This window comes from Chiloscyllium plagiosum, unplaced genomic scaffold, assembly GCF_037043375.1.
Source record: "Chiloscyllium plagiosum isolate Xiang-an unplaced genomic scaffold, Cpla_swu_hap1 HiC_scaffold_6, whole genome shotgun sequence".
Lineage (NCBI taxonomy): Eukaryota > Metazoa > Chordata > Chondrichthyes > Orectolobiformes > Hemiscylliidae > Chiloscyllium > Chiloscyllium plagiosum.
Genome location: NW_028270144.1, coordinates 122,936,352 through 122,959,175, shown reverse-complemented (window position 1 = coordinate 122,959,175; position 22,824 = coordinate 122,936,352). Strand labels below are relative to the sequence as shown.

Genomic DNA, 22,824 nt, shown 5'->3' with positions numbered 1-22,824 from the left:
CACAGGTATCAGCTGGAGTGTCAAAGCTTTTAGCACCCTGTCGGTGCTGATGCTGCTCATGGTATCCCACCACCTGTCAATGTTCCCAACGCCCCTCCCCCATCACTTCTCTCACCTCAGATAATGTTCACTACCCACTCCTGCCAACCTTCACCCCATCCTGACAACTCACCTTCTGTCTAGTCAATGTCGAGGAGGTCAGCCCTGCTGCAGGGAGGGGGGCAATGACAATTGTTCCTCCCCTCATCCACAGGCAGACACTGCTGCTCATTGGGTGGACAGGGTCAACATTGCTGGAATGGGAAGTGAGAGTGGGAGTACGGTTGTGAGAGGAGTGAGTTGAAAAAAAAGTGAGATGGGGTGGGACTGCTTGGAGTTGGAAGGTGTGAGCACTGTCACGCGAGACAGAGTTAGCACGATCAGTGATGAACATCGGTCAGAGGCAAGAGCATGAACATTATTGGTGGCCCCTCTTAAAAGCTGTGCAAGCGAACAACTGAAGAAACATCTTGAAAGGGCATCTTTTCAATCCCATGATACAAAAGGTGGTTTTGGTTCACTGGATTTACACTTGCCACTTGGATTCCCAACTCTGCTCGCCATTGGATCCCTTCTACAGCCAAGGTCAGACCATGCAAAGGCTCCAGCATAAAATGGTAAGTGAACAGTTTAAAATTAGTCAGCCCCTGGCACATTCATGTTGCAATTGTACAAGAGGTTTTTGAGGCTACTTTGGGAGTACTGTATATAGTTCTGGTTACCCTACAATAGGAAAGATATTATTAAATTGGAGAGGGTTCAAAAGAAGATTTACCAGGATGTTGCCAGGAATGATGGGTTTGAGTTATAAAGAGACGCTGGATAGACTGGGACTTTTCCACTGGAGTGTCGGAGGCTGAAGGGTGACTGTATAGAGGTTTATAATATCATGAGCAGCACAGTTAAGGTGAATGACAAAGGTCTTTTCCCTAAGGTGTGAGAGTTCAAAACCAGTGGGCATAGTTTTAAGGTGAAAGGAGAAAGTTTTAAAAAGGACCTGGGGTGGGGGGGGGCAATGTCTTCACAATAGAGGTGATTTGTATGTGGAATGAACTGCCAGAGGAAGTGGGGGGGGGGGGTGCACATGCAGTTTCAGCATTTAAACAATATTTGGATAAGTACATGAATAGGAAAGGTTTAGAGGGATGTGGGGCAATGTATTCATGAACATCCAAAATAAACATTTCACACCAGGAATGGTAAAAGCGCCATCTTGTGTTACAAATGTAGACAGTGCAGTCAGCAAAAACAAATTTGTTTACTGTACACTGGTTCTAAATTCATCTGAGAGTGCACAACAGCCAATCTTCCTGCACGGCTGCTGGGCAGAATACTGGGCTCTCGCTGCAGAACACTGGGCTCTCGCTGCAGAACAGAGAGGTGTGCAGGCTCGCTGCACTGTCTTGGACATGGAGGGGACACACCAGAAATCTGCCACTAAAGTTTACAACAGCATTCATTAATGCATGTAATTTAGAAGCGGTGTTTAATTCACTTGCGTATTTCTGGCAATGTATTGTGGCATACCTAGCTAATCTTGGGCTGTGGTTGACTTCCTTGAACCTCTGCAGTCCTGGTGACAGTGTTGCTCCCACAATGCCAGTCGTGCATATGTATTTGAGTGAATTCCAAGATCACTGAGAGAGCAGCTCAGGTAAGAAAGATTTTCTTCCATTAGTCAACCAGTTGGATTTTTAATGTCAATTGGACAGCCCACACTCTTAGACATAGCAAGACTTTGCAAAGGAAAATAAAATGTCTAAGCATGAATGGGGAGGCGGGAGAGGATAACAGGGGTATGGCTTTAAACTCTTTTTCTGCTTTATTAGCCTGGATCACATGGGTACTGATCCAGTAATGTAACCACTGCACTACGTTACAGGTACACACTACCTCTGGCAGAAGGACAAACTCCAAAGTTTCATTTGCTATGTAGTTTGTCTTTGAGGGGGTTAGGTAGAATTTCTACTTTGCTGCATGTAGCAAGTGAAGTCAAGGGCACTCTGTCAATCTGGGAGGACAAGTTACTCCAGAGGACAGGAGGTGACACGTGTCACACTCAGAGAAAACACTCTCCTCCCCATAGGGCAACAGCTGTCACCTTTGTGTAACACATAGGAATTAGAGGCCCCTTCAAAAGACAAAAAGCAGACAAAGCCTTTAAAAGTTTATGGTTCATGCACTCTCAGAATCCATGAACCGAGTGAACCATGGGACAGCTACATGTAGCATCCTTCACCCTAGGAGCCCAATGGTCAGGGCGAGGGCTCCCACTGAAATACCAGGGATCTCATCTGCCACTGGGTGGCAAGGTGGTACATCCAGATGGCAGATGAGGGCAAAGAAGAGTGTGCAATAGCAGACTACATGGGAAACTCCTCTACAAAAGGATTAGAGAGAATTTCCTCAAGGCGGCTCACAACGCAGGGACACAGGACCCGAGGCAGGATGTGATTCTGTCAAAAATGGCATCTGTTCAGATGGAAGCCTACTCCACACCTGAGCACCTCGACACAAATTTCCTCAGGGCTGAGTCACACGGGTTTGAGCCACTGAACAGCTTTGGCCAAAAGCTTTAGTAGCTGATCTTTTTGGTCAATTCCACCTTCCTGCTCAACACACTTACCTGTTGTTCCATTGACATGGAATACAGGCAGAACTAGCCATTCGGACACAGAACTGGCTCAAAGGTAGAAGTCAGAGGGTGGAAGGTTGCCTTTCAGACTGGAGGCCTGTGACCAGTGGTGTGCCACAAGAATCAGTACTGGGTTCACTGCTTTTCCTCATTTATATAAATGATTTGGATGTGAACATAGGAGGTATAGTTAATAAGTTTGCAGATGACACCAAAATTGGAAGTTATTGGACAACAAAGGTTATCTCAGAATACAATGGGACCTTGATCAGATGGGCCAATGGACTGAAGAATGAAAGATGGAGTTTAAATAGACTTTTTGGAAAGTCAAATCAAGGCAGGACTTATACACTTAATGGTAAAGTCCTGAGAAGTGTTGCTGAACAAAGAGATCTTGAAGTGCAAGTTCCTCGAAAGTGGAGTCTCAGGTAGCCAGAATAGTGAAGGCAGCATTTGATGTGCTTGCCTTAATTGGTCAGTGCATTTAGTTAGGAGTTGGGAGGTCATGTTGCAGCTGTACAGGACATGCCTTAGGCCACTTTTGGAATACTGCAACGATTCTGGTCTCCCTGATACAGGAAGAATGTTGCGAAACTTGAAAGGTTGCAAGTACTTTCCCAGGGTGGGGAAATCCAAAACTAGAGGACATAGGTTTATGTTGAAAGGGGAAAGATTTAAAAGGGACCTAAGGGGCAACTCTTTCATGCAGAGGGTGGTGCGCGTATGGAATGACCTACCAGAGGAAGTGGTGGAGGCTGGTACAAGTGTAGCATTTAAAAGGCATCTGGATGGGTATATGAATAGGAAAGGTTTGGAGGGATATGGGCCAAATGCTGGCAGATGGGACTAGATTTATTTAGGATATCTGGTGATGGGCGAGTTGGACCAAAGGGTCCATTTCCATGCTGTACACCTCTGACTCCATGGCAGTGCCCAGAAATCTATAGATCTCAGCCTTCGATATACCCCAGCCTCTGGGGGATAGATAATCCCAAAGAACCACCATCTGGAGAAACACCCCTCATCCTCAGCCTAAATAGCAGATGATCATCATAAGACAATGACACACCCCTGTCCAGTGCCAGGCTGTATACATTGGGGAAACCAGACTCCCAGTGTCAATCCTGTCACATTTTAAAACTTTGTCTAAATTCCACCTTCTAAACACAAACTGAGCTCTAGGGCTCTGTTCAGAATGAGACATGGAAAACATTGCAATACAGTCAGTTCTGATATAACGCGATAGTTCGGCTCCTGTGAAATCCTGCATTGTAAGAAAATCACGTAATATCAGCACTATTTAAACTAACAGGGCCAGAATCACGTTATAGCCAATATAGGTAAGGAAAATTTCATGTTCTGCAAATAATGGCCTAAATTCCTCAATTGTGTTATAGCCAATGCACTTTGAAGAAAAGCTTGTTACAGAAGGACTGACTGTACTGCCAAAATAGTATTGCAGTTAAGTTGCTAGAGTATAATTTTCCAAGTTTAAATACATACTTAGCTTGACAGAGCCATCCATTCCCAGTAGGATATTGTCACTCTTTATATCCCTGTGGATGACCTGGTTTGAATGTAGGAACTCCAGAGCTTGTAGACACTAGAAAAAAATAAAAAGACATAAAACATTGAAAAGAGCAAATCAAACAGAAATCCCAATTGGACTCATGCTGTCAGGTTACTTGATGTTGACAGGTGTCTGCACATTAGGAAGGAAGAAAGGGCAGCACAGACGCTCATTGTTTATCACAGAGACTTCAAAAACTAGGGATGATAGATTCAAGCTCAATGGCAGAAGGATTAGAGGGGAAATGAAGAAAAATGCAGAGGGTGGTGGGTATCTGACATTCACTACCTGAGCTGGTGGTGGAGGCAGAGACCCAAAAGTATTTTTACAAGTACCTGGATCTGCACCTTAAGTGCTGTAAACTGCAGGCCTATAGGCCGTGTGCAGGGGGATGGGATTAGGAAGGGCAGCATGAACAACATGGGTTGAATAGCCCCCGCCACCCCCCATCTATGCTGTAACATTTCTGTGGTTCTACTGTGTCACAGCTGAGGTCCTGTTTAACCTCTCAGATGGAGATTTAAAGGATCCTCTTGCACTAATTTGAAGAGCAGCCTCCCAGTGGCTTGGCCAATAATTATCCTTCAACAAACATCACTAAAACAGATCGTGGAGTATTAGCTCAGTGAGCATTATTGAAGCTTACTGTGTGCATCTGGGTGCCACTTATCCTGTCTTCCAACACTGATACATTCAAAAAAGCATTTCATTGTTTGTGAAGCACTGTGGAGTAAATTTGCTACATCAATTTATTTTCAGGCTCCATTTGTATTGTAGAGTTGATCTTGCCCTCAGCACTCCATGGCTAAGCATTTAAAGATCCTGAAACAAAAAGCAGAGTTTGCCAGAGAAACTCGGCAGCATCTGTGGGAAGACAACAGTTAACGTTTTGAGTATGGTGACTACCACACTTGAAACACTAACTCTGTTGTCTACCCACAGGTGTTGAGTTTCTCCAGCAAATTCTGCTTTTGTTTCAGATCCCCAGCATCCACAATTGTGTGTTTTATTTAAAGATCCCGGTGCCACCTTGGACTTTATTTCTGCTCTCAAGGCGGATGTGACCAGCTCTGGGTCCAATACACGACCAGCACAGTTTTCAATCCATCATGGTGTCAGTCACATGACAGCAGGGGTAAGGTTCCAGGGCAAGCTTTCAAGTTGCAAATTCAGTACATGCAGTTAGCCCAAAAGGTGACCGCCCGGTACTGTGATCTTCAACTGCTCTACAGGACAAATAGGCTAGGAAAAGCAGCAGGAGAAAGTGAGGACTGCAGATGCTGGAGAGCAGAGCTGAAAATGTGTTGCTGGAAAAGCGCAGCAGGTCAGGCAGCATCCAAGGAGCAGGAGAATCGACGTTTCGGGCATGAGCCCTTCTTCAGGAATGAGGAAGGTGTGCCAAGCAGGCTAAAAGGTATGGAGGAGGGACTTGGGGGAGGGGTGTAGGAAATGCGATAGGTGGAAGGAGGTTAAGGTGAGGGTGATAGGCCGGAGTGGGGGTGGGGGCGGAGAGGTCAGGAAGAAGATTGCAGGTTAGGAAGGTGGTGCTGAGTTCGAGGGTTGGGACAGAGATAAGGTGGGGAGAGGGGAAATTAGGAAACTGGAGAAATCGGAGTTTATCCGTTGTGGTTGGAGGGTTCCTAGGTGGAAGACGAGGCGCTCTTCCTCCAGCCATCGTGTTGCTATGGTCTGGCGATGGAGGAGTCCAAGGACCTGCATGTCCTTGGTGGATTGGGAGGGGGAGTTGAAGTGTTGAGCCACGGGGTGGTTGAGTTGGTTGGTCCGGGTGTCCCAGAGGTGTTCTCTGAAACATTCCGCAAGTAGGCGGCCTGTCTCCCCAATATAGAGGAGGCCACATCGGGTGCAGCGGATGGAGCAAATGATATGTGTGGAGGTGCAGGTGAATTTGTGGCGGATATGGAAGGATTCCTTGGGGCCTTGGAGGGAAGTGATGGGGGAGGTGTGGGCGCAAGTTTTGCATTTCTTGCAGTTGCAGGGGAAGATGCCGGGAGTGGAGGTTGGGTTGGTGGGGGATGTGGACCTGATGAGGGAGTCACGGAGGGAGTGGTCTTTTCGGAACGCTGATAGGGGAGGGGAGGGAAATATATCCCTGGTGGTGGGGTCCGTTTGGAGGTGGTGGAAATGACGGCGGATGATACAATGTATATGGACGTTGGTGGGGTGGTAGGTGAGGACCAGTGGGGTTCTGTCCTGGTGGCGATTGGAGGGGTGGGGCTCAAGGGCGGAGGAGCGGGAAGTGGAGCAGATGCGGTGGAGAGCATTGTCGATCACGTCTGGGGGGAAATTGCGGTCCTTGAAGAAGGAGGCCATCTGGGTTGTACGGTATTGGAACTGGTCCTCCTGGGAGCAGATGCGGCGGAGATGAAGGAATTGGGAATATGGGATTGCGTTTTTACAGGGGGCAGGGTGGGAGGAGGTGTAGTCTAGGTTGCTGTGGGAGTCGGTCGGTTTATAGTAAATGTCCGTGTTGATTTGGTCGCCAAAGATAGAAATGGAGAGGTCTAGGAAGGGGAGGGAGGAGTCTGAGACGGTCCAGGTAAATTTGAGGTCGGGGTGGAAGGTGTTGGTAAAGTGGATGAACTGTTCAACCTCCTCGTGGGAGCACGAGGCAGCGCCGATACAGTCATCGATGTAGCGGAGCAAAGGTTGGGGGGTGGTGCCAGTGTAGCTGCAGAAGATGGACTGTTCCACACATCCTACGATGAGGCAGGCATAGCTGGGGCCCATGCGGGAGAAGGGGTCATTCCCCAAGCTCTGGGATTAACGAGTTCAACACGTGGCGAGACATGGAACAATTCTTCCGCCGCCTTCGCGCCTACTGCTTCAACCAGGATTCTCGCCCACCCTCTGACGACCCCTTCTCCCGCCTCGAACACACCCCATTCACCTGGACACCCCGTACTGACCTCTTACCTGCCCTCGATCTCTTCATAACCAACTGCCGCCGCAACATTAACCGCCACAACCTCTGCACCCCTCTCACCCACTCCAACCTCACACCCTCGGAACCTGCAGCCCTCCACTCCCTCTGTTCCAACCCCAACCTCACTATCAAACCGGCAGACAAGGGAGGCGCGGTAGTAGTTTGGCGCACCGACCCTTACACCGCTGAGGCTAAACACCAGCTCGCAGACACTTCCTCCTACTGCCCCCTTGACCATGACTCCACCTCCCACCACCAAACCATCATCTCCCAGACCATCCATAACCTCATCACCTCAGGGGATCTCCCATCCACCGCCTCCAACCTCATAGTCCCACAACCCCGCACCGCCCGTTTCTACCTGCTGCCCAAAATCCACAAACCTGACTGCCCCAGCCGACCCATTGTCTCAGCCTGCTCCTGCCCCAACAAACTCTTCTCTGCACCGAACTCGACACTGCCCTGTCCCCATTAGTCCAAGAACTCCCCACCTACATTCGGGACACCACCCACGCCCTCCACCTCCTCCATGATTTTCGCTTCCCCGGTCCCCAACACCTTATCTTCACCATGGACATCCAGTCCCTGTACACCTTCATCCCCCATCACAAAGAACTCAAAGCCCTCCGCTTCTTCCTTTCCCGCCGTACCAACCAGTACTCTTCCACCAACACCCTCCTTTGACTGACTGAACTGGTCCTCACTCTGAACAACTTCTCTTTCCAATCGTCCCACTTCCTCCAAACCAAAAGAGTAGCCATGGGCACCCGCATGGGCCCCAGCTATGCCTGCCTCTTCGGAGGATATGTGGAACAGTCCATCTTCTACAGCTACACTGGCACCACCCCCCACATCGATGACTGTATCGGCGCAGCCTCGTGCTCTCACGAGGAGGTTGAACAGTTCATGCACTTTACCAACACCTTCCACCTCGACCTCAAATTTACTGGACCGTCTCAGACTCCTCCCTCCCCTTCCTAGACCTCTCCATTTCTATCTCGGGCAACCGAATCAACATGGCCATTTACTATAAACCGACCGACTCCCACAGCTACCTAGACTACACCTCCTCCCACCCTGCCCCTGTAAAAACGCCATCCCATATTCCCAATTCCTTCGTCTCCACTGCATCTGCTCCCAGGAGGACCAGTTCCAATACTGTACAATCCAGATGGCCTCCTTCTTTAAAGACCGCAATTTCCCCCCAAGACGTGATCGACGATGCTCTCCACCGCATCTCCTCCACTTCCCGATCCTCCGCCCTTGAGACCCACCCCTCCAATTGCTACCAAGACAGAACCCCACTGGTCCTCACCTACCACCCCACCAACCTCCATGTACAGCGTATCATCCGCCGTCATTTCCGCCACCTCCAAACAGACCCCACCACCAGGGATATATTTCCCTCTCCTCCCCTATCAGCGTTCCGAAAAGACCACTCCCTCCGTGACTCCCTCATCAGGTCCACACCCCCCACCAACCCAACCTCCACTCCCGGCACCTTCCCCTGCAACTGCAAGAAATGCAAAACATGCGCCCACACCTCCCCCCTCACTTCCCTCCAAGGCCCCAAAGGATTCTTCCATATCCGCCACAAATTCACCTGCACCTCCACACACATCATTTACTGCATCCGCTGCACCCGATGTGGCCTCCTCTGTATTGGGGAGACAGGCCGCCTACTTGCGGAACGTTTCAGAGAACACCTCTGGGAATCAGGCCCAACCAACCCAACCACCCCGTGGCTCAACACTTCAACTCCCCCACGGACATGCAGATCCTTGGACTCCTCCATCGCCAGACCATAGCAACACGACGGCTGAAAGAAGAGCGCCTCATCTTCCTCCTAGGAACCCTCCAATCACAAGGGATGAACTCAGATTTCTCCAGTTTCCTCATTTCCCCTCTCCCCATCTTGTCTCAGTCCCAACCCTCGAACTCAGCACCACCTTCCTAACCTGCAATCTTCTTCCTGACCTCTCCGCCCCCCCCACCCCCACTCCGGCCTATCACCCTCACCTTAACCATCTTCCACCTATCGCATTTCCAACGCCCCTCCCCCAAGTCCCTCCTCCCTACCTTTTATCTTAGCCTGCTTGGCACACTTTCCTCATTCCTGAAGAAGGGCTCATGCCCGAAATGTCAATTCTCCTGCTCCTTGGATGCTGCCTGACCTGCTGCGCTTTTCCAGCAACACATTTTCAGCTAGGAAAAGCAGCAGCCATGTAGGAGTTCTCAGGAAGGGTCACTGGACCCAAAACATTAATTCTGATTTCTCTCTACAGGTGCTGCCAGATCTGTTGAGCTTTTTATGGAATTCTTGTTTCTGAGGCAGCCATGTAGCATTGTTAACTAACATAATCAAGGATATGATGCATGCTACTGAGTCAGCTATTTGTGTGACTGGTTGTATCAGCTGCTTTCATGTCCATATTTTTTTAAAAATCTGAAAAGTTATTCTGAGAAGAAACAGGTCAAAGGGTAAAAGGGCAAAGATAGCAATACAATATGGGTGGGGTGGGGTTAAGGACAAAAACAAAGAGGGAAGCAGCAGCGATATAATTCCCTCATCCAAAAGAACCACTTCCAATTTACAAGAACATCAATATCTGACAGGATTACGTCAATAAGCCGTTTTCTGGATAATCAATAGTAACACAGATTCAGGAAATTATTCAAATCCACTGTTTCCCCTTCTACCTCTTGTATCTAATCATAGCAATATCAACACCGCCACCCCTCCCCTTTTCTTTCCTTTCAACTCAAGTTGTAAACCTCCTGGTAGTGGGCATCATTCCCTGCATCCACTCTGGACAAATATTCCCTCACGTAACATAAGCGTTTTGTTTACAGATGGTTCAGTCTCCATGAATTCCTCGACCTCAAAGTTGACCTGTTATTTCTATGCATTTTTATTTCAAATGAAACACATTTCCTGTTTTACAGCCTGGTGACAGAAGGCAGTTCATTTGTCAATTTTCACAAATTGGAAATTGATGTACACCAACAGTTTCTCAAGATTACACTGGAGAGCTACACTCCTCAAGAATCATCAGGTCAGTGATTGAGCAGATGCAGAAAATGTTATTATAAACCAGATATGTACTATTAGCCATTTACAACTGGTTGTAGGGGCAATGAGTCTTTATAGAATTATACAAGAGAAGGCAGCTTGCCTCATTCAGTTTGCCTGCTCTCTTGCTTCAACTATCTACTCCATCTCATTTCCATCTCTCCCAGAGCTTTTCGGTTTGGAACATACGAACAGGACTAGGCAATTCAGCCCCTTGAGTTGATAAGGGGTTCTGCCCGAAACATCGATGTTCCTGCTCCTCGGATGCTGCCTGACCTGCTGTGTTTTTCCGGCACCACTCTAATCTCCAGCATCTGTAGTAACCACTTTCGCCTAATTCAGCCCCTTGACCCTGTTTCAATTAAACAGTTCACACAGCCATTATAACACAAGAGGCAGTCATACAGCCCATCAACGCCATTCCAGCTTTCTGCAGATTAAGCTACTCTGTCCTATTCCCCAGTTCTATCCCCATTGTTCTGTACGTTTGCTTCAAATGACCATCTAATTTCTCTTTGAAATCACCGATGTTCTTACCTTTGTAACATCCTAGTGGGCAGCAGGTTCCGGACCATCATCCCACACCCACATTCCCCATAACCCTTGATTCTCCAACTGATCAAGAATCTTTCTATCTCAACCCTGAAGAAACACAAAGGCTCTGTCCTCACAGAGCTCTGTGGCAAGAATTTCAAAGACTCTCAATTAGAGTCACAGAGGCGTACAGCATGGAAACAGACCCTTCAGTCCAACTCGTCCATGCCGACCAGATATCCCAACTTAATCTAGTCCCATTTGGCAGTACTTGGCCCATATCCTTTGAAATACTTCCTATTCATATACCCATCCAGATGCCTTTTTAATGTTGTAATTGTACCAGCCTCCACCACTTCCACTGGCTGCTCATTCCATACACAAACCACCCTCTGCGTGAAAACGTTGTCCCTTAGGTCTCTTTTATATCTTTCCCCTCTCACCCTAAACCTATGCCCTCTCCTTCTGGATTCCCCCACTCCAGGGAAAAGACTTTGTCTATTTATCCTATCCATGTCCCTCATGATTTTATAAACCTCTGAGGTCACCCCTCAACCTTCAATGCTCCAGGGAAAACCGCCCCAGCTTATTCAGCCTCTCCAGATAGCTCAAACTCTCCAACCATGGCAACATCCTTGTAAATCTTTTCTGAACCTTTTCAAGTTTCACAACATCCTTCCATTGGAAGGAGACCAGAATTGCATGCAATATTCCAAAAATGGCCTAACCAATGTCCGGTACAACTGCAACATGACCTCCCAACTCCTGTACTCGATACTCTGACCAATAAAGGAAAGCATACCAAACCCCTTCTTCACTATCCTATCTACCTGCGACTCCACTTTCAAGGAGCTATGAACCTGCACTCCAAGGTCTCTTTGTTCAGCAGCACTCCCTAGAACCTTACCATTAAGTGTATAAGTCCTGCTAAGATTTGCTTTCCCAAAATGCAGCACCTCGCATTTATCTGAATTTAACTCAGTCTGCCACTCGTCAGCCCATTAGCCCATCTGATCAAGATCCCATTGTAATCTGAGATAACCTTCTTTGCTGTCCACTACAACTCCAATTTTGGTGTCATCAGCAAACTTACTAACTATACTCTTATGTTCATATCCAAATCATTTGCATAAATGTTGAAAAGTAGAGGACCCAGCACCGATCCTTGTGGCACTCCACTGGTCACAGGCCTCCAGTCTGAAAAACAACCCTCCTCCACCACCCTCTGTCTTCTACCTTTGAGCCAGTTATGTGTCCAAATGGCTAATTCTCCCTGTATTCCATGAGATCTAACCTTGCTAACCAGTCTCTCATAGGAAACCTTGTTGAATCCCTTACTGAAGTCCATATAGATCACGTCCACCACTCTTAGCATTCTCAATTTTCAGAAGAAATTCCTCCTCATCTCAGTCTTAAATTGGTGACCCTTTATTCTGAGACTATGCCCTCCGGTCTTAGACTCTCCCAAGCAGGGAAATATCCTCTCAACATTTACGCTGTCAAGTCCCTTAAGAAACTTATATGTTTTAATGAGATCAGCTGCTGAAAATGTGTTGCTGGAAAAGCGCAGCAGGTCAGGCAGCATCCAAGGAACAGGAGAATCGACGTTTCGGGCATAAGCCCTTCTTCAGGAAGAAGGGCTTATGCCCGAAACGTCGATTCTCCTGTTCCTTGGATGCTGCCTGACCTGCTGCGCTTTTCCAGCAACACGTTTTCAGCTCTGATCTCCAGCATCTGCAGCCCTCACTTTCTCTTAATGAGATCACCTGTCATTCTTCTAAATTCCAGTCAGTAGGGTCCCAACCGGTTTAGCCTTTGCTAATAAAATAATGTCTCCATACCAGGATCACCCTTGTGATCCTTCTTTTAACTGCCTCCAATGAAATAACATCTTCCCTTAAATAAGGGAACAGAACTGCTCACAGTGGTCCAGATGTGATCTCACCAGCATCTTGTACAGTTGCAGTAAGACTTCCCTACGCTTATACTCCAACTCTCCTGAAGTAAGAGCCCATATTCCATTCGCCTTCCCAATTACCTGCTGCACCTCTGAGTAAAATAAGATTCACAACCGTTTGCACAAGTGAATTTTTCCTCATCTCAGACCTAAATGATTAGCCCCTTCTCTTCAGACTACTGGTTTCCTGCATTGCCCAGACAGCTGTAACAATTTCTCACTGTCTATTCTGTCAAGTTCCTTCAAATCTTCCATGTTTCAACAAGATCACCTCTCATTCTTCTAATCCCCAGAGAATTTAGGCCCAATTTATGCAGCTTGTCATAATAACCCTCTCCTCCCAGGGATCAATCTCGTGAATCTTCACTGAACTGCCCACAAAGCAAGGACTTCCTTCCTGAAAGCAGAGTGCAAAACAGTACATAGCATTCTATTTGTGTTCTCGCCAAAGCCCTATATAACTGTAGTAAGACTTCCTTATAATTACACTCCGATCCCTTGCAATAAAGGCCAACATATAAATTGCCTTCTCGATTGCTTGCTCTCTCAGGGGTCCTTCTCTTGCCTACTCTTCACAAGTCACAAAGCTAGCATGCATGTGCAGCAAGCAATGTGGAAGGCAAACAGCATGTTAGCCTTTATTACAAGTGGTTTTGAGTACCAAGAACAAAGAAATCTTGTTTCAGTTGTATTGAGTACTGGTGAGACCACATCTGGAGTTTTGTCTATAGCTCTGGTTCCTTTGTAGAAACAAGGACAGCATGTAGCAAAGGTTCAACAAATGGACTCCTGTGATGGCGAGACTGAGGAGAGATCAACCCCACATTGCCTGGAGTTTAAAAGAATGAGAGATGAGCAAATCTTTGGAATTCATTTCCCCCAAGGGCTGTGGAGCTTCAGTCATGAAGTAAGTTGAAGACAAAGATCGATAGATTCAGTTGAGTTATCAGTGACATCAAGGTGATATGGAAACAGGGTTAACAGGATATGGCACTGCACTCAATAATTTACAATGCTCGGGATGGCTTCTGGGCTGAATGAAAAATGTGTTGCTGGAAAAGCGTAGCAGGTCAGGCAGCATCCAAGGAGCAGGAGAATCGACGTTTCGGGCATAAGCCCGTCTTCAGGAATCATTCCTGAAGAAGGGCTCATGCCCGAAACATCAATTCTCCTGCTCCTTGGATGCTGCCTGGCCTGCCGTGCTTTTCCAGCAACAAATTTTTCAGCTCTGATCTCCAGCATCTGCAGCCCTCACTTTTTTCTGGGTTGAATGGCCTTCTCCTGTTCTTATTTACTGGCATGAGAACTTGCTCTGCTCCTCATACAAGTACAACAAAGTCTCTCACAGCATCAACATTTTGTAAGTTCCAATTGTGCATATAAACAAACATTCTTTCTTACAAACCCCTGTGACCCTTACCCAAGACATTAAATCTGGGTGCTCTAATCCTTGTAACCTTTTGGTTGAACTGCTCTCATTTCGTTATATGCCAGAATAGAGTGCCTTCTTTGAAATATATAAATAATTTTAAAGGAAAACCTATAAATAAAAACTTAGAGAACATACTAGGTGAGCATTGAGATAAGGCCAGTCATTCTCTCCTCAAGGCAACATTTTGTCTACATTAATCCTCCTGAATTTTGAAAGAAATCTCCTAAACATTTACACTGTATTCTTATCAAAAGTCAAGTGGGATTGAATCATATCCAATACTTCCAGATCTTATGGAATACAGGGAGAACTCGCCATTTTTATACAGAACTGGCTCAAAGGTAGAAGATAGAGGGTGGGGTGGAAGGTTTCAGACTGGAGGTCTGTGACCAGCGGAGTGCCACAAGGATCGGTGCTGTATCCTCTACTTTTCATCATTTATGTAAATGATTTGGATATGAGCATAAGAGGTATATTTAGTAAGTTTGCTGATGACACCAAAATTGGAGGTGTAGTGGACAGCAAAGAAGGTTATCTCAGATTACAATGGGATCTTGATCAGATGGGCCAATGGGCTGAGAAGTGGCAGACTGAGTTTAATTCAGATAAATGTGAGGTGCTGCATTTTGGGAAAGCAAATCTTAGCAGGACTTATACACTTAATGATAAGGTCCTAGGAAGTGTTGTTGAACAAAGAGACCTTGGAGTGCAGGTTCATAGCTCCTAGAAAGTGGAGTTGCAGGCAGAAAAGATAGTAAAGGTGGCATTTGGTATGCTTTCCTTTATTGGTCAGAGTATTGAGTATAGGAATTGGGAGGTCATGATGCAGCTGTACAGGACATTCGTTAGGACACTTTGCAATATTGCGTGCAATTCTGGTCTCCTTCCTATCGGAAAGATGTTGTGAAACTTGAAAGGGTTCAGAAAAGATTTACAAGGATATTGCCAGGGTTGGAGGGTTTGAGTTACAGGGAGAGGCTGAATAGGCTGGAGCTGTTTTCCCTGGAGCGCAGAGGCTGAGGGGTGACGTTATAGAGGTTTATAAAATCATGAGGGGCATGGATAGGATAAATAAACAAGGTATTTTCCATGGGGTAGGGGAGTCCAGAACTAGAGGGCATAGGTTTAGGGTGAGCGGGGAAAGATATAAAAGAGACCTACGGGGCAACTTTTTCACGCAGAGGGTGGTACATGTATGGAATGAACTGCCAGAGGAAGTGGTAGAGACTAGTACAATTGCAATATTTAAAAGGCATCTGGATGGTTATATGAATAGGAAGGGTTTGGAGGGATATGGGCCAGGTGCTGGCAGGGGGAACAGGATTGGTTTGGGATAGCTGGTCGGCATGGACGAGTTGGACTAAAGGGTCTGTTTCCGTGCTGTACACCTCTATGACTCTTGTGCTGTGGTCACTAATGTTCATTCACTATATCAAATCACATCAGAGAAAAAGAAACGTGATGCACTTTAGTTTTTTTATATTTATAAAAAGGGATCTGCATCATCTTCAGGTCTAACTGTGAGAACCCTATCCTTTATTTTCCTTAAAACACAAGTTATCGTGTCATAGAGGTATATAGCATGGAAACATACCCTTCGGTCCAACTTGTCCGTGCCAACCAGATATCCTCAATTAATCTAGTCACATTTGCCAGCACTTGGCCCATAACCCTCTAAACCCTTCCTATTCATATACACATTCAGATGCCTTTTAAATGTTGTAATTGTACCAGCCTCCACTACTTCCTCTGGCAGTTCATTCCATACACGCACCACCCTCTGTGAGAAAAAGTTGCCCTTTAGGTCCCTTCTACACCTTGCCAATCTCACCTTAAACCATTGCCTTCTAGTTTTGGATTCCCATATTCTTGGAAAAAGACCTTGCCTCTTCACCAGAGACATACCCCTAATGATTTTGTAAACCTCTATAATGTCACCCCTCAGCCTCCGACGCTCCAGGGAAAACAACCCCAGCCTGTTCAGCCTCTCCCTGTAGCTCAAACCCTCTAATCCAGACGACATTCTTGTAAATCTTTTCTGAACCCTTTCAAGTTTCAGAACATTTTTCCTATAGCAGGGAGACCAGAAATAAATGCAGTATTCAACAAGTGACTGTTTGCTCTAAACAGAATCTCAAAATAGCTCAGTTTTTTTTAAATGAGGCTTTAAATAATATGCTAATGTTGATGAGCTATATTAATAATTACAGATAGCAGGTAGGTTAGAATCAGAGTTGTGTAGAAGGCAGCCAATTATCCATCCTGCTGAGGCTGGCTCTGTGGGCTGGAGCGAAGTGAGTAGTTGTGATTTCCCCGCTTTTCCCAAGAGGTCTTGTAGGTTTTTTTCACTTGTGCATTTATCAAATTCCTTTTCCACCCTTGATGACAGCACTTTCACATAACCCATTACATGAAAAAAAAGTTTTTTTTTTGCTAAAATCTGTGTCTGCTGATCACAAATCCACCTGCCAGTGAAAACACATCTTCCCCCCCATGCTTTACTTTTAGTAAAATCAAACAATAATGAACAGCTCTGCTTAGTCTTATTATAACCTTCTTTTGACAATATATCTTATAAATAATGAATGGACAGCATTTGCTAAATCCTGATTGTGCTAAGAATAACAGAGACAACCAATGCATTGCCTTGCACTGTTGTGCACTTGTATACACTGGAAATAACATGCAGGAATATACTGGACACATTCCTCGTTTCACAGTCACTGCTAGACCTGCCAAGATTTTCCAGCAGTGTCTGTTTTCATTTCAGATTCCCAGCATCTGCAATATTTTGCTTTGATAGTTATGTGTACACGTGCAACCTGATTTAATTTTACAAAATGTGAGATACCAATTCTTTGGTGAATTGCTCGGACAATACCTCGACCAGAGTTAGCTTGCCTAATTTAGTTTTAAGTAGAGCTAGTCAATCAACCAGAATGCCCAACCTATCGGCATTATGGGTTTACCTAAACCAAATGGACTGCAGCAGTTCAAGGTTCCAGCTTGCAACTGTCTTCTCAAGAGCATCTTGATATGGGCAATAACTATCAGCCCAGCCAGTGACACCCATGAATGAATTTTAAGTTGTTGCATGGTGCATTCTCCATGGTTACACTTCTACAATCACAGTCCATTAACCAATCAAATCAGAACTCCTCTCAGACTATGTAAAGTGTTGCTCCCTCCCCTTTACATTAGTATTCCTAACAAAAATCCTGATGACTGCAAAACAAAAAGCTTTGACAAAACGTGTCAAATAACTTTATTTTGATTTCATTATTTTAATTTCATTAAATGTTATAATTTCATTATAATTTCATTATCATAATTCCATTATTTTAATTTAAAATAAAATGTGCTCCTGTTGCTTTTCTTCAAGTATTAAGTCAGTTTCAATTGATCATCTCCCTGTTGTAGTCAGTTCTGATATAATGGGACAGTTCTGCTGTTGTGCGATCTCAGGCTATAAGAAAGTCACACAACAGTCTCGCCATTTAAACTAATGGGACTGGAATCATGTTATAACCAATATAGGTAAGGAAGGTTCACGTTCTACAAATAATGGTCTAAATTCTTCAATTGCGTTAATTAATTAGGATAAATTCTTCAATTAGCAAAACTGACTATATAGGATTTTAGAGGCTTCTCCAAGTTCAGGGTCAGGAATGGGCAGAGTAGAGCTGAGCCTGCATCTACAGCGAAAGCTTCTCATTCACAGGCTTGTGAATGAGCTTAGGGGCAAGCGGTGCAGCCCCGACTCTCTTGTTCCAGTTTATCATACTTTTTAACTTCTCCAGCACTAGTCCAGGTTTGAAGGGATCACAGTACAAATGCTTGATTTTTTTTTTTTAAAAATCAGCTCGTATTCTCCTATTATGCTGTCAACCCCAAGTACTTGGAAACTATAATAAATTAACGATTGGCTATGTACAGACCTCAATAGGATTGGCACAGACACAATGGACCTTCTTCAATGCTTTGAGATTCTACAACAAAGGGTATCTTTCAGAACATCTTATTTGCAGTCTCTTCTTTCCCCATACCATTGCTAGAGGATTACAACATTGACTATATTTGAATGGTACATTGATGGCTTTCCTTTGGATGTACCAAGGGCATGAAAGGTGCTACATAAATCAAGTTCTTCACGTCAGCCTGTAAGACTCACCTCTCTACAGACAGCCGCTATCTGTCCTTCATCCATACAGGTTTCCGTGACGACATCAGTTAATGAACCGCCTGCCAGGTACTCCATCACCACCCATAATTCATCTCCTACGAGGTAACTAGCAGGAAGAAAAACTCAGTGAATGGTCTAAAACCTGCAGGAAAACTCAGCCATTTTATTCACAAACCAGTAAAGTGGTAAAAAGTTGGAATTGCCAGTCAGCCAGCATATGGTAGACAACATTAACATTTCAGGCCCATGAACTTTCTTCAGAACTGGAGAATGGTAGAAGCGATCTTTGTTTGAAGAAGTTTTTTTCCTTTAGTATCATAGAATCTCTGCAGTGTGGAAGCAGGCCAATTGGCCCATCAGTCACACTGACCCTCCAAAAAGCATCCCACCCCAACCAATCCCCCTAATCTGTCCCCGTAACCCTGCATTTCCCATGGCCAACCCACTTAGCCTCTACATCCCTGGACACTACGGGCAATTTAATATGGCCAATCTATCTAACCTGTGCCTGTGGGAGGGAGCCAGAGCACCCAGAGGAAACCCACACGGAAACAGGGACAATACCTGTGTGGCGTTTGCACAGCTGCCCAAGGAGAAAGTGAGGACTGCAGATGCTGGAGATCAGAGTCAAAAACGGTGGTGCTGGAAAAGCACAGCTGGTCAGGCAGCATCTGAGGAGCAGGAGAGTCACCGTTTTGAGCATAAGCTCTTCACAGTTGCCCAAGGGTGGAATCAAACCTGGGTCCCTGGCGCTGTGAGGCAACAGTGCTAACCACTGAAACACTACGGTGTCGTGGGCTGTGGGCATCACTGGCAAGGCCAACATTTGTTGCTCATTCCCAATTTCTCTTTAACTGAATAGCTTGCCAGGCTGTTTCAAAGGGTAGTTAAGTGTCAATCACAGTTCTAGGAGTCTGGAGTCACATGTAGGCCAGATTGGGAAACAAAGGGGGATTTCTCTCTGCTAAGGTGTAATAGATGGGTTTTCACATAGATGATATTTTCACGGTCGCCATTACTGAAACTAGCTTTCAGTTGCAAACTTATTGATTGAATTTAAATTGCAGTATAGTAGTTGCCATGGTAGATTTGAACCACTTTCCCCAAAGCCTGGGCCTTTAGATTACTAATCCATTGACATTATCACGGTGTCCGATGTATACAAACACTGACCCTACGCTAATTTTTTTCTGACTTGCAATATCATATTTGCCTGTCTTGCAATATCATAGTGGGCGGCATGGTGGCACAGTGGTTAGCACTGCTGCCTCACAGCGCCTGAGACCCGGGTTCAATTCCCGACTCAGGCAACTATCTGTGTGGAGTTTGCACATTCTCCCTGTGTCTGCGTGGGTTTCCTCTGGGTGCTCCGGTTTCCTCCCACAGTCCAAAGATGTGCAGGTCAGGTGAATTGGCCATGCTAAATTGCCCGTAGTGTTAGGTAAGGGGTAAATGTAGGGGTATGGGAGGGTTGCGCTTCGGCGGGTCGGTGTGGACTTGTTGGGCCGAAGGGCCTGTTTCCACACTGTAATCTAATCTAATCACATCTTGCCATTGAATCATTTCTCCACCTAATCACAGACAGACCTCTGCCTTCAGTTTCTTATTTGTCCTTTGTTTCTATATCTTCCAGTTCTGGTTCAAGGTCAATAATCTGAGACATCAACTCTATTTCTCTGCTCAAGTACAGTCAACTCTATTTCTGTTTATTCATGCTAGCAATTAGAATCATAGAATCCCTATAGTATGGGAAGCAGCAGTTCAGCCCATTGAGTCTGCACTGATCCTCCAAAGAGCATCCTACCCAAACCCTGCCCCCACCCTATCCCTGTAATCCTGCATTTCCCATGGCTAAGCCACTAAGCATGCACATCCCTGGACACTATGGACAAACTATCATGGCCAATCCATCGAATCTGCACATCTTTGGATTGTGGGAGAAAACTGGAACACCTGGAGGAAACCCATGCAAATACAGGGAGAATGTGCAAACTCCACACAGACAGCTTATGAGGCTGGAATCAAACCAGGCCCTTGGTGCTGTGAGGCAGCAGTGCTAACCACTGAGCCACGATGCTGCCAATTGGCTAGGACATTTACTTCTGCCAAACTGATTTTTGTCATCTGTCTCATTTAGTGTCCACAGTGAAGAGACACACATGTTTAAATGCTACTGCTAAATGAATGCACGTGTTGATTTACACACCCTCCTATTTTAGCCCCTCAGAAAACTTGCCAAGAAATGCCACTGCTTCTACTCAGAACTTCATCACTGGATATAATGTGCAACTGAACTATGGAAGACTCCTTCCCCATCTGTAGTGTGAGGCATCTCCATGCCAACATTCAGATTGATTAAAGTATAATCGAGTTCTGAATTGATGAGTAGGTCTAATGAAGCACTCCTTCACACACTACTGTCATATCGATGGAAGGTGCAAAACGTAGTGCATTAATGAATGCACAAAACGTGGGCACGCATCAACAAATTTATTTTTTGGATCAACTGATTCAGGGAGATGTTATGAGACATCTATGTGGTCAACAGAATTTGAAATTGGGCCTTCTGTCCCCGATGGTAGGGACATCACCGCCGCATCAAGGACTTTCAACAACGGAGCAGCTTGCTCGGCACTTGACAGGGTGCAGAGAGTTAATTACATTGATGAGAGATTCAAACAAAATATTGATTAGATAGGACATTAACAGCAAGTTTCCTTCCTAAATTAAATGAATCAGTTGAGTCTTTGACGACAATCTAACCGCTTAAAACCTTAATTCCAATTCTAAAGCTGCTAAGATGACATTCAACTTTTATTTTGAGAGTCCAGACCTCTGGATTTTTAGGGGAGAAAGTGAGGTCTGCAGATGCTGGAGATCAAAGTTGAAACTTTATTGCTGGAACAGCACAGCAGGTCAGGCAGCATCCAGGGAACAGGAGATTCGACGTTTCGGGCACAGGAAGAAGGGCCTGTGCCCGAAACGTCGAATCTCCTGTTCCCTGGATGCTGCCTGACCTGCTGTGCTGTTCCAGCAATAAAGTTTCAACTCTGGATTTTTAGTTCAGCAACATCACCATCATAGCACTGTAGAAAGGATTTTTTTTTTAAAAAACTAATTCACAGAGCAAAACTGATAGGGAGAGCAATTCTGAACAAAAGGCCAAATAGATACCAATGTTGTTGGGAAATGAAATGAGAGATCCTCATGGTTATGGGTTGGGCATTTTGGAAAATTAATTTTCTTTGATCAGGAGGTGTGCCCTGTTTCTCCACTTTGCTTTAATTAACAAATAGTTATGAGCTTTTTGGAGTGTACATTTATTTTGGGTTTCAGTATTTATTTTTTTCATAAAGTAACACACTGCCCCAGAGGGCAGTGGAGGCCCAGTCTATGGATTCATTTAAGAAAGAGTTGGATAGAGCTCTCAAGGATAGTGGAATCAAGGGTTATGGAGATAAGGCAGGAACAGGATACTGATTAAGGATGATCAGCCATGATCATATTGAATGGTGGTGCAGGCTCGAAGGGCAGAATGGCCTACTCCTGCACCTATTGTCTATTGCCCAATATATAACAGTGATTTAAAACATAATCTTAGAGCATAATTTTACTGTCAGTGGTATAAATCTGTATGATTGTTCAATAAAAATTTAAAGATTCTTTTTCTAACTTGGCTCTACTAAAAGGCAGGGAAACAGAGATGCTGTCAGAGAGAACAAGCTCAAACACACATGATATCACACCAGTCTTCATTTCTGTATTGTAACATTGCATACTTCTTTGTACAACAGATGAAAACTTGACCACAGCAAACACAATATTATTTTGATTCAAAGCTTTTTTAAAGAATTATAATCTATTGACAGTGACACAATAGATCACATATATCATGGGGATAAATACTCAATATTGTACTTGGAATCTGGCATAACGACAGATCTACACAACCCAGTCAGACAGGACACATAAATTGTCAGATTAGACACAATCGTGGGAGACATTCTATGCTCAGGTGCTTGCAACTAGAGTATATAAAACACACACACACACACACACACACACACACACGAAGAGAGAGAGAGGAGAAGAGAGAGAGAGGAGAAGAGAGAGAGAGGAGAAGAGAGAGAGAGGAGAAGAGAGAGAGAGGAGAAGAGAGAGAGAGGAGAAGAGAGAGAGAGGAGAAGAGAGAGAGAGGAGAAGAGAGAGAGAGGAGAAGAGAGAGAGAGGAGAAGAGAGAGAGAGGAGAAGAGAGAGAGAGGAGAAGAGAGAGAGAGGAGAAGAGAGAGAGACTCACCTGTCTAAATAATTAACAATATTTGGATTTTTATTTTCCCTCATGACCAGAATCTCATTAATAATCAACTCTTTCTTGGGTTGTTGTTGTAAATTCATCTGTTTGATTGCAACCTGAAAACAACAATAAGAAACAAAAAAAAGTCATCCCTGGATTTAGG

The 22,824-nt window shown here is 45.2% G+C and overlaps 1 protein-coding gene and 1 long non-coding RNA gene across 6 annotated transcripts in view; one reads left to right on the top strand and one right to left on the bottom strand.

The window, feature by feature from the left end:
- Positions 1-22,824, bottom strand: part of pak1 (p21 protein (Cdc42/Rac)-activated kinase 1) — a 236,992-nt gene that overhangs the window by 9,079 nt on the left and 205,089 nt on the right. For all 5 annotated transcript variants that reach the window (XM_087988411.1, XM_087988413.1, XM_087988412.1 and 2 more), the window contains 3 exons: positions 22,665-22,777; positions 18,356-18,473; positions 4,178-4,277 (listed from right to left, as the gene is read on the bottom strand). In XM_087988411.1, coding sequence (XP_087844537.1) covers positions 4,178-4,277; positions 18,356-18,473; positions 22,665-22,777 — 331 coding nt within the window. The remainder of the gene's footprint in view (positions 1-4,177; positions 4,278-18,355; positions 18,474-22,664; positions 22,778-22,824) is intronic.
- Positions 1,065-22,824, top strand: part of LOC148149847 (uncharacterized) — a 50,179-nt gene continuing 28,419 nt past the window's right edge. The window contains exons 1-2 of the long non-coding RNA XR_015757495.1: positions 1,065-1,693; positions 10,135-10,244. This is a non-coding gene — a long non-coding RNA (uncharacterized LOC148149847). The remainder of the gene's footprint in view (positions 1,694-10,134; positions 10,245-22,824) is intronic.